We start from the raw sequence: 12,471 nt of genomic DNA on the forward strand, positions 1-12,471 counted from the left end.
CACTTTTTTATTAACTGTTGCATGTGCCAATCATCTACATGCAAACATGACCTGAATGAAATGCAAAAAAATATAAAAAGTCTGGAATACATTTACCTTGTATTTCTATAGAAACAGTTAACATTTTAAAAAACCCTAATAGCTGGTGGCCATCAGCCCATATTGCTAAGTTACTTTCTTCACAGACTTCTAAAAGTGAAGGGGACTTTTTATTTTAAGAATTATGCAGTTTGGAAAAAGTTGAAGATTTGAGTCTTGATTGTGTTTTTTGTTTGTTTGGGTGTTTGGGTTTTTTAAAATTATTTTTCAATTTAATGGCAGGTTTATCTTAAGTACAGTTAAAAAGAAATCCTTGAATGTATTTACAATTGAAGTTGATTTCAAGTTGGCAGTGAAATGCCTGGTAAAAGCTGTCAGAAATTGGCCAATAGAACACGAACATAAGGAATTATTTTCCAGTCTAAAGTTAATTTTTTGGTTATCAGGCTTAATTCAGCAACCTGCGAGGCTCACTTCAGCAGCAAGTGTCTGTCTACCCAATGTGGTTCTATAAAACAAATCTTCAGAAACCCAAATATTCATTGACAATTGAGACTATTAGCTAATGTGCTGAATAAAAATGTGTATTTCAAATTACTTCTAACTTGCAATAAAATCAGGAACAATTTTACAATCTTATTTTGCTGACATTTTGAAAAATACGTATTTACACACCCCCTTGGATTTTCAAGTGTTTTAAAGTTGTGGGTTTTTTTTGTTTGTTTGTTTGTTTGTTTGTTGTTTTTTTTTTTAATAGAAAACATAAAATAATGTCTTCATTACAGACAGGTGTGGGTAGAAATAATCACTGTGTGGTGGCATTCCATGGACCAGCAGGGTCTCCTCTCCTGCTGTGCTCTTGTGATACCACAAGGCAGCATTGGAGCTCTTCAGGGACTGTGTGAACAAACTTAAAATGAGCCAGAACTCAATCAAAAAATTCCTGCCTCAGCAGGGTCAGAGGATTACAGGAAAGTGTAAGATACAGCAGCAGCCAATGTAGTGAAGGAATAAGGCAGTGATAGCATCCTCCAGTGATCCTTATTGCCCTGGGTTGTAGGATATGTGTGTATTCTATCCCCATCTGTCAGAGGTGGGGCAGTTATCCTCTGCTCATTGGGCAGGTTTCTTTATCTCTCCCACAGCCAATCCTCCCTCCAGGAGATCTCTGCTGTTCATGGGCCATAATTATCAATTATCTTCTGTTCATGGCCAGTGAGTGCCCCTGCATGGCTGATAAAATTCCATCATCCATTGGGAGATGCTCCACCCAGGGGAGGAGCCAAGCATTCCTACCTGGATACAATCTGAGCCTGGAACATCCCAGCAGCCTTTGCCCACTGCATTCCCAGAGGAGCAGCTTTCTCCTGCCCTGCATTCCCAGAGGAAGAGCAGGCCCATCTCCAGCAGCTCTGGAGCTCCAGAGGTTGAGAAGACCTTCCATTTCCTCTAGACAGCCCAAGTAGTGCTCAGTGAGAATGTTTCCTTAGGGTTGTTTTGTTGTTATCCTGTAGGGGTTTTTTTACTCTCTCATTTAAAGTGCACACCTAATAGGGACACTGAGACGATTCCATGTTAATACATTTTGGCACTGTTACTTTTCATGTCTTTATCTGATAAAAAAACAAGCAGGAGAATGGGTAGCTGGTTTCTTAATGTCCTACTAAGAATAAGACAGTGTTCTGCTGTGTCAGAGTTATGCCAAAAGGTGAATGTTATTTCTAGGGTTGAGCAAAATCAATGCAGCTAACTTTAAATTGAGCTTATGTCTTTTTTGAACCAGGTTCTGAGATTTCATTTACTTTCTCTCCAACCTCTTTTGAAGAAATGCAACTGAAATATGGCTCTGGTAAAAGCATTTTGCAACACTTTAAAAGAATAAATTCCTGCTGTCATGTGATTCAGCAGAATACATGCTGAAGACATGAAGCCATCCTCATCTGCTGAAGTTTTAAATGTATGCTTACAAGCCAGAGTGCTTCACAAAATCCATGTGGGCTTTGTGCTCTGCTGCTCTGACAAACCTAATCAAATAAATGATGGAAGAGGAAGTGGGTTTTTTTTTACTGCCTCTTTTCCATTGTGACTGAGAAGAGAAGCTGATATCTCCCTGCTCTCCACCCCCAGCAGCTGGGAGAAATGTCAAAAGGGTGATGGCTGTTGACAAGACACATACCTGTTGTGTGCCACAATGACTCAGCCTGGACTGCTGCAAGACAAGAACTGTGAAAAGCGAAAAAAGAACACACAATTTTATACACATATTGCTTATTTTTCATATCGTTATGTTTGGGTTGGAAATTAGGTAAATGGAGTTCATCCATACAAATTCTTCATGCTTTCTCTATCTCATTAACTGCATAGCCTAGGCAAATGAGAAATACTTGTAAAATTGCTGTATTTTAAGTGCAGGCTGGAGACTGGAAATGCATGGAACAGAATGTTCAAGAAAGTGTATTGTTTTTGTTCAGTGTCATTAGTGGCCATGTAGTTTGATTCTTATGAGTTAATGACACATAATAACAAAGGTTATTTTCAAAACTTACTACAGATCTTTTGCTCAGCTCGTTTCTGTGGGAGATAACCAGATTTATTGAGATAATGCAGCAGATGTTATTCAGGGAATGACTATCAAATGGAACAAATATCTGTAAAATAATCTATTTTCTAAATGCAAATCACATTCTCTACAAGAATTTCTTCACAGCACAGCCACTTTGCAAAACTCTGCCTTTCTACTGTGCAATTCCTTGACTCTGCAAAGCATCAACTGAACTTCACTTGACTCCACCACCCTTCCAAATACTCCTTTTTTTCTGAATGTGGGTCTTGTTCTTTTACACATGCACAGAAAATTCATTGAGGGGGTCTTCTATTAATTTCAGATCTTTCTCTGTCCTACACCATTAATTCAAATGCATTTCAGATCCAAACTCTATAAAAAGAGGCTTTTTGTGTTAATATCTTGCCTAGTCTGGAAGGGACTCCTTTCTGACTACACAGAAGTAACACAGCACCAGCTGGTATGGTTTTTTCCTAACTCTGGTGTTAACACTAAGGTCACATGGGGCTAAAACCCAACAGAAGATGCATGACTCCTTTATTTAAACACAAGCATGCTAAAATTACACCTCAATTCCTCTCCAGATCTGCAGAGGTCAGTGCTTCTCACACTGCTTGTAAAATCAGTGCTTGTGGCAAAGGGGCCTCCATTCTCTGGCCATCACATCTACTACAGAAATACAGATTAGACCACTTTCATATGACAGGCCTTCTCAGTAACTGAATACATTTTTCTAAAGAAAAACAGGCATTTGATGCACAGGAATCTCCACCACAACACTTCAACATGATTTCAAATGCATCGCCTCCTTTACCATTTTCTCTACAAACATTTCTTGAAATTAACAGAGACTTTTGTGATCTTGTAAAGTCCAGTTAGGTGGAAGAAACACCTGAATACATCAGAGGATATTTTAAAAATGGCAAACCCATATTTTTTCCCTGCATGGCTATTGGTCATTGAAACATGGCCAAAAAAAAATTAGTAAGAGAGTCAGTTACATATTGCAGCACATTGCTGTTGCCATTGTCTCGTGGATTTGGAGACAACTCATTTCCTGTTGATCTTTTCAGCTTTAATGTCAAGGTTGGGAGCATTTTAAAGTGCTGATTTTCCCTCTCACACTGTACGGCAGCAGACATCCTGTGCCTTATATCCCTTAAGAATTAACAGGTGTAAGCCAAGCCTGTCCCAGGACAGCCATGAAGAGAACCTTGCAGCACCCTGCCTGGCACAGATGACAGCAGCTGTGAAAAGTCAACAGAACAGCCTTAAATCTTTCAAGAATAGGGCTCAGGAAGCTGGCAGGCCCTGGAGAAGTTCATGCCTCCACATCTCAGGTGCCTTTGTGTCCCTCCTAGACACGTGTGTCTGGCTATGTCTGCTGAGTTCAGCTTACAGGTCTTGCAATTAACATCTTCTGAAAGCAGTGGAGAAATACCACCTCTTCAAAGAGGTTATTCTCTCTAAGAAAACTGGTGTTTCAATGACAGCAAGAGCCTGAAAAAAAACCCCAGCCTTTAAGTTTGTCCCCTGCTGCCAAAGGACAGGGCAAGTGAATAAAGAAATATGTTTTATATCTTTGATATTTTGTGGGAAAAAATACAGTATTGGTTCATTTTTCTGTAGGTGAAATGTTGAGAGATCCTAAAAAAATCTCCTCTGCAAGTGAGGAAAAACTCAGTGGGCATAATTTCATTCAAGTGAATCATATCTCTGTTAATGCAAGGTGCCCACCAAACTGCTCTACCCACTCCCCCTTCCAGCTGGACAGTGCAGAGAAAATAAGATGGAAAACATCTTAGACTGAGATTAGGCAGTTTACTAAAACTGAAGTAAAATGTTGTGTGCTCTCAAGGAAGATTTTATTCTCTACTTCCTAGCAAGACCAGCTAGCAATGTCTGGCTACTTCCTCGGAAGCAGGGCTGCAGCACATGGAGCTGCTGCTCTGGAAGGTAAATACTGTAAATAACACATGCTCCTGCCCAGTCCTCCATCCCCACTCAGCTTTTGTCTCTGAGCTGATGCCATTGCTCTGGAATGCCCATTTGGTCAGTCTGGGGCAGCTGTGCCCTCTCCCTGCCCCTCCATGGCAGGGAATGTTGAGGACAGAGTGGAGCTGTGCCAGCCTTGCCCAGAGCAGCCAAACCTGGTGTGTTTGTTACCTGCTCCTCTCCACCTCCCAGGGCAAAGCACAGCACTGAGGGATGCTCTGGGAACATGAACCCCACCCCAGCCAGACCCACTGCACCAGGGGAGCAGAAGCATCTCCTCTGTGGCCAGGTGTCTCTGATATATTCTAAATATGGCACACTGGTTTCTGTAATGAGCAACTACAGGGCTCGTTTAGATACACAGGTCAATTTATGGGTGCAAACAGTAGCTGGAAATGAAACTCATGAATATGTGAAGCATTGTTTCCCAAGCAAAATATGAATGCTGGACACAGGCAATTAAGCACTCCCTGTGTTTTCTGGATAAGTATGCAAATTTGACATTCAAATCAGACGTCTAAAAAAATTTCACCCAAGTTAAAACACTAAGAACATAAGCAGTCCAAAGCTTAAGTCCTTTTGCTCCAACTTTAATTGCTTGCCATAATTTCTGTTAAGGGCAAGGCACTTTAGTAGGTTATCATTCTGCTCCTCCCAACTGTTTCAAAAGTCAAGTGTGGTTTCCCCTGACACATCACACAGTGGATGGAATTTTTAGATGGAGAATTTACAGCAGAGTAGCATGCAGGGAATTCATTAAAGCTGGGAGAAGGAAGCCAATGCAAGAAGGTGACAGTATTGTCTGCATAATAGGTTTGCCTGTTGCAAACTAAGACTAGCTACTGAACTGCCTTAATAAATTATATTTTTCAGTAGTTTAAGAGAAGCACTTAGCAGGCTCTGGAAGAAAGAGGACCAAAAGGTTGATCATAGGAAGTAGGAAAAAAAATATTATGGGATAAGCTGTAAAAATGTGTTTACACAGATATACACTGCTGTTAAATGCAGATTTACAGGACAAAGGACTCTAATGACTCTAATTCAGGGCCACAAGGCTTTTGGGAAGAGAGAATATGACGTTCCACTCCTCCCTCACATGAGGTCTCAGTCTGGATTTAGCATTTTTTAAGTTTCTGCCTTGCTCAAGTTAGTTTGTTCCATTATTTGTGACTTCAGTACTCTGCCCTAAAATGAGATTTTATAATATCATATTTTAAGGCCACATGTTATTAATCACTGAACAAAAGGCATCATAATCCTCTACAACCCTTTAACTCTTCTTCAGAATTATTTTAAGGGCTCAAATCAAACTGTGGCGGCAATTAGGACTTGGAGTTGACCACAGGGAAAGATCTGTGTTGTAATTCCAAAGTATCTCTTTAACCTTTTGGTAATGGGCATAATCTTATCTGAGCAGCCTGTTCTAGTGGGATGTAGAAAGGGGCTGGAATTAGATCATCTTTAAGGTCTCTTCACAAATGAACTATTCCATAATTCTATGATTCTATAAAGTGAATAATATCAGAATATTCTTATTAATTTAAAGTGGAAAAGAACCAGAAGAGTTGATGCTACCTGAGGAAACCAAGGTGTCCTGCTCTGTAGGTGAAAGAAGGTGGCAGGGAGGGAAAGAGGGCACAGTGAAATAAAGACCAGACTATGTGCACTGCACCTCTGGATGCTATGAAGTAGAAACTGCATCTAATTGTGAAGTGTCTGAGCCAGAGACTAATGAAGTCCATCTCTGTCCTTGGGAGGATGAGGTTGGTCAGACTCAAAATCCTCCTTGGCTGATTGAAGCTACCTTTGCTGTGAAGGAGCTCCAAAGAGAGTTCAGCCTAGAACATCACTAGAGAGAAGAAGAAACCTGATGGAAAGAGCAGAAAGGCATTAGCATAGCAGCAAATCTCTTTTTATGCATTTTGTGGGTCCCTCTGTCGCACACATGCGGTGGGAAGGCCCGATGGACACTGCAGTACCAAACTCTGCCGTGGCGGTGCTGCTGCCCATGTGCTCCCTGGTGCTGTTGATCCATCCCAGGCACGCACCACATCTGTCCTTTGTTTTCTGCGAGATTTTATCAGTCTTAGAAAACGGACAGTACCCTTATGGGATGCCTTGAAGCCCAAGTCTATTTGACAGTCATTGCAGGCTTGATGTGCAGCTGTCTTTGTTAAGGAAGGCACAATATTTACATAAAAGCTGACCTTTTAAACCTCATTCTGTCAGGAGGAGCTGGAGGGGAGGAGATAAGGGGAGAGAAGGGGGCAGAGGAGCCTGTGCTACCTGTTGCTGTAAGAGAAATCACATCCTGAGGCAAAGAGACCTTTTGTTTTTATAACTGCATAAAGAATCGTATCTATATCGACATATTTAACAGCGACTACACTTGAAATGTACACTGAATTCTTTTCTTTACAAACAGTATCATTCTTCCTTCACTCCTTTTCTTACATCCTCGCTAAAGAGAAAAAAAAAAAAATCAATAAAGCCCCAAGCAGCGTAAATCACTGCTAAGATTCATTTCACTCCACGATTCTTTAGCATAAGAATGATTAGACATGCTGACAGGAACAAACCAATGTGGTGCCAGAGGAATCTTGGGTTCCTGCGGTTTCCGACTTTTCCCCAGCAGATTCTGGAAACATGAAACTGCCAGGCTGGCAAACAGACACGAACGCTTCACAGTGCTGCTTACAGAGACAATAGAAAGAAGACAAAAAGCTTCTTAATAACAACCCAGAGATTGCCATCTCTTTTGGAGAGCGCACGCAGCAGTGCTGCTGTAACTCTCCACATTGCCTGGCACACACATCGCATCATCTCATGGTTACTGCTCACCCATCCTGCCGGCCAGGGGTGCACGCAGCCCTGCACGCTGCTCCTGACACGGACTGCCTGCAGCTTACCCGTGCTGAGCTCTCGGCCCGACTGTGCCCAGGGAAAAGCATTTTTATTAGCCATGAACGCGTGTCTGGTCACAGCACGGGTGTAGAAGAGGGACCAGGAGAGGGGGGGACATGTATCAAGCTCCATAAATGCTGGACCTCACACACCTTCAAATTCCGCACGCATTCCGGAGCCGCTATGCGAGGAAAAGGGGGATTTTTCCATTATTTCCATGCCGAGAGGCTGGAAGCATCGAGAAGCGGGGGAAATGGAGGGGCGATGCTCTGCTTACCCGGGGCAGGAGAGGGACTCGGGTGATGAGCAGGGGAATTTCCGCCCATCCCCTCTCCCGCAATCGCTCCTGGCCGCAGGGTCGCTCCCAAAAGCCGCTTCACCGCTCAGGGATCTCCGCAGCCCTTCCGTGCCGGGGTCCGAGGGAGAGCGGCGCCGGCCGGGGAGCAGGGCTGCGGAAAATACGGAATAAAAAAATGAGAAACAAAGGGCTGGCCGAGGGTAGGGGCCACGTATGTTCTTACCCGGTCGGTATCGCCGCCGCGGCTCGCTGGATTGCGGGTGCAGGAGGAGGAGGACGAGGAGGAGGAGGAGAGGCTGGTGCCGCGCCACCCGCAGCCTGCAGGAGCTGCCCCCGCACCGAGCCCTGTCCCAGCCGTGCCCCGGGAGCTGCCCCCGCACCGAGCCCTGTCCCAGCCGTGCCCCGGGAGCTGCCCCCGGCCCCAGCGCTCCCCCATCTCTGTCTCGGCTCCCCCGCCCCCTCCGCCGCTCGCCCCCGCCCCGGTGCTCGTCACCCCCCGGTCGGGATGAGCCCCCGGTGCTCTCCGACCCTCCCGGCTGGCTCCGGCCTCCCGCTCCTCGCTGCGGTCTTGTCTGCGTTCCACCTGCGTGGGCAAAGCCCCTCTCCTCCTGCCTGCGGCTGAGATCCCACAATTTGTTATTCTTTCCTCGAGAATCGCTTCCATCACCACCAAAAAACCCCCACACCTACCCCAGCGAATCCCATCCCTCTTCGCAACTCCTCTTGCTATTCGGGTTTGCTTCCCTCTCTCCTCCTCCTTCTCCCCTCCCTCTTTCCCCCCTTTCGGGTTTGGAGCCTCTCTCTGCCCTACACACACACACAGACAGGCACGCACGGTGTAAATGGGTTGTCACACACACAGAACCGCTGCTGGTTCCCAAAGTTCCCCCACCCTGCTCAGCCATCCTTTAGCTTGAAGCCGCAGATCATGGACTATATGCTTGGAGCCGGGATGCGTTTTATTCACGGCCGCTTCGCCTCCTGCGATTTCACCCGGTGAGTAGGTTTGATTTCGCGTTCAGGTGGCGTGCTTCCAGCAGGAAGGACACTAAAAACAACAGGGAAAAATAAAAAATAAGAGAAAATATAATTTTTAAAAAAAAGTTTTGCGTCCCCTTATTCCCGAGCGGGCTGTCTCCACTTTCTGAACTCGAAGGAATTAGGAAGCACCAGTTTTCTGCTCACGTTCATCCCCAGCCGCCGCGCTCGGCGCTGATTGCAGCGCGCACCGCAGCACCGCTTCCAGCGCCACCGTTCCACTGCTTATTCATCACATTTTATTCATGTTTCCATCAGGCGCGGTACCTGCTCCATTCCCCGGTTAACCCTTGCAGACGGAGCGGCTGGAAGGGCTCAGCGTTCCTCCCTCATTGCTGCTGCCTGAGGCAGCCGGGAGCGTGCCTCAGGAATGCCTGGGAGCCTGCGGGGGGAGATCAGGTGCAAAAGTTCACCGCTCTTCCCCATCCCCTGAAGAACTTGCACAGGATTGGGGGTGGGGAAGGATTCTCCAGAAGGGATAGGAAAGGATTTCCAGACCTCAGGTCCCGTCGCATGTGCTGGGAGGGGGCAGTGGCCAGGCGGGGGGGCCGGGGCTTCTGTCCTGCTGCTGCCAGGGCTTCTGTCCAGCCGCCGCTCGCTCCTAGCCCTTTCCTCACTTCCCAATCCCATCGCACCCGATTTCATTTATCACTATTTTCGGGCATGCCTGTATTTTTCGCTGGCCAAAAATTGGCTCCCGAGGAGGAGAAACGTATGCCCATCTATAGGTGTACCTGAGGTAGATTGTAGAGGTAGGGCTCTTGAATTAAGTAGGGGCTTCTTTGAGAGAAAAAGAGAGGAGAGCCAAGGGAAATAAACACATTACATTTAAAAAAGGACGGGTGCCTTCAGAGTGCTATTTGTGGTTGATACTTCCAGGATTTCAGTGTCTCTAATTAGCGGCAGAGATCCTCCCACGGTCAATAGCAGAAGGTAGGGAGGAAACATGCTGTGTCTGACTGGGCTCCGTGTAACTCTGTCATTTGGGTGCAGGATAAGTGTGTGTGTGTGTCTGTGTGTGCGCGGTCATGTCTCCAAAGCAGTACCTGCGGAGATCACCAGGAAGGGGCTCAAGGCTTGCAGGCAGGTAGCGATGCCAGGGAGAAATAACAAGATCCGAATTTATTGCCTGGTGGCATGCAGAAGACGGGAAAGACCAATTCAATGCCAGAGTGTGCTCCCCTCCTGTTCTTCCCTCCACCCTCCCCGCCCTATGCCTCCCCCCTCGGCCGCCAGATTGCTGGCTGATGTCTGGAAAGGAATAGTGAAAAAGCCCTTCAAGCACGGGATCCAAAACCCACCCTTCCTCCAGCTCCTCTTTTCTCCCACCAGCTCGAAGCTCCCATGCCTACTTATCTCCTTCCAGCTCAGCGTCCTTCTCCCGGAGACTCCAGCAGGTTTTTCCCATTCCCACTGACTTCCCCCTCAGCCCCCATCTCCTCCTGCCCCGGACCTTTCCATGAGACTGAGGTGATGAACCAAATCCCAGACATTTCCCCTGAATTCCCCGCCTCTGGCGCTGCTGCTGCTGCCGGGATCCTCCCGCACCAGGCTGCTCAGGAAAGTTTCCGTGCAGTCATACCCCCCTTCCCTCCCTGGGCAGGGAGTGCGTTTCAAAACCTCTTCCTGATTTTTAATCTTCCCCCCACCCCCTAAACCTTTAGTAAAGAAAAAAAAAAAACCCAAAACAAACCAGCAAGTCCTGAGGGATTTATGTTGTAGTGGGAATAGCTCAGCCAGTGAGCATCGCCTTGCCGTGCTGCTTAAATGTTACCGCTCTGCAGAAGAGATTTATGTGCCCATCAGCAGAATATTTCCCGGGTTTAAGAGCACTCGATTTTCCCTCTGCTGCCGGGGATGGGAGACGGTAAGACACAGCATGAGGGCAGTGGAGTTGTTTAGCTCACAGGCGCTGTGACGGATGGCAGTAAAACGGTGTCTGGGCAGCAAAAGTGACACAGGTTGGACCGGGTGGCATTGCTGTACTCAGCGGAAGGCGAGGGGATGCACATCAACCCCTTTGCATACAGCACCGAATAAATCAATGCAAGTAACGTGGGCTTAATGGGCGATTGCAACAAGAGACAGTCAGGCGTGGTAGAGAATATTCCCACTACCCTTAATTTCCAGCATTCCGTACCCCCAGCCCAGGGATGCCTCCTTCTCACATGGGGCTGGATGACTCAGAAAAAAACCAAGAATAATGGGCAGCAGCCGGGCGGCTTTTGCTTTGCCGTAGTTGGTTCTTTTTCTTTTTGTACAATACATTGGCCGTGTGGAAATACCTCCGGAGCCCCGCGGCCCATTCCCGAGAGAACGCTCCCAAACATCTCTCTTCCCTGTATTTAGATGTCCAGGCTCCCTGCCTGCCCGTGTCTGGCTTCACTGCCAAGGATTACCTCTATCTGCCCTGGAGCTGCGTGGATCTGGGACTCCCTTTTGGCCGGGAGTTCATTTCCCGATTTCCCATAGTGGCCGCGGCAGACGGACATCCAGGGAGGTGGCCCTGGCAGAGGGAACACCTTTAAGGACCTGTCAGCGTCCAGCCTGCCTTCTCACCCTCCCGGGCTTCATCTGCCCAGTTCTCTGTGTGTGCTCGGGGCAGAGCCGGGAGGGGCCGGTGACAAGGCGGAGGTCGGGGGGACACGCCGCCCTCCCCGGCAGCAGGAGGGGCTGCTCCGGCTGCGGGACCCCCGGCTCGCCCCTCCCCATCCTCGGCAGCCGAGGGCAGCTCCTTTTTGTGCGGGGAAGAGAAAACACCCCCCCCCCCCATCCAGGGAGCGGTGCGTGCCCCGCAGCCGCCAGCCCGTGCGGGGCCGCCCGCAGAGGGAGCGGAGGCTTCACCGCAAAGGGTTAAGGCAGGGCTGCAGGGTGCTCCAGGCTGGAGTCCTGTGTGCGCCTCTGAGATGCACCAGCCAATCCCGGAGACAGCAGCGTGAACTAGATGTGGCATGCTGTAAGAAGGGAGGTGAGGAAAATAGGGTGTAAACTGTCACCGCGCACCGCGAGGCGGACCTGCTTCTTGGGCTGCGATTTCTTGGAGACTTAGAGAGCATCATGCATTTAAAAAGGTAAGGGCTTTGTTACCAACACTCTCTATTGTGATTCACTGCCGGATTCAAGTGCATTTTCCGTGTAGCTTTCATTTAGTGATAAATTGTGTAGCGCAGAGTGGGAAGAAAGTGGAATGTGGCATGATTTACTGTTCGGGAGCCGTTTGGAAAGACTACGTCAGCTTCGAGTTGTAATGATTTCATGTAGAGATTAAGCAAGTGAATGCATGTGAAGTGAAGTGAATTCATGACTGGCAGAAAAATGTAATGCATGTGATAAGAGAAGGCTGTTCTGTTGTAGCAGCAAAATCAGTTTATGGATCTATATGAAATGAAGGCTAGTGTGAGATAGACCTGATTTTGAGAAAATGTAGAGAGTAATTCAGAAGCATGTATCTGACAAGAAAGTCTGTCAGAAAAAAACCTAAAAATAACTTCATTCCTAGAAAAAAACACGTTTATTAAATACAACATCACAAAAGATTGCTATAGGAAGGAGTGTAGTCAGAACCTTACAGAGTCTGTATGTTCAGAGATGAGTGACTGACACATTAAGTGTACAGAGATAAAGCTAGAGTGGC

At 47.1% G+C, this 12,471-nt stretch overlaps 1 protein-coding gene across 3 annotated transcripts in view; it reads left to right on the forward strand.

Annotated features, from left to right (window-relative positions):
* Window positions 1–8,658: 8,658 nt before the first annotated feature.
* Window positions 8,659–12,471, forward strand: part of BRINP3 (BMP/retinoic acid inducible neural specific 3) — a 195,421-nt gene continuing 191,608 nt past the window's right edge. The window contains exon 1 of one of the 3 annotated variants that reach the window (XM_064427756.1): window positions 8,659–8,795. Coding sequence is in view for 1 of the 3 variants with exons in the window: in XM_064427758.1 (XP_064283828.1) it covers window positions 8,728–8,795 (68 nt within the window). In the remaining 2 variants the exon portion in view is untranslated. Of the gene's footprint in view, window positions 8,796–11,424; window positions 11,909–12,471 lie in introns of those variants that run through there. The other 2 variants (XM_064427758.1, XM_064427757.1) reach the window with 2 other exon arrangements.

The sequence above is a fragment of the Passer domesticus genome, chromosome 7, assembly GCF_036417665.1.
Source record: "Passer domesticus isolate bPasDom1 chromosome 7, bPasDom1.hap1, whole genome shotgun sequence".
NCBI classification, from domain to species: domain Eukaryota; kingdom Metazoa; phylum Chordata; class Aves; order Passeriformes; family Passeridae; genus Passer; species Passer domesticus.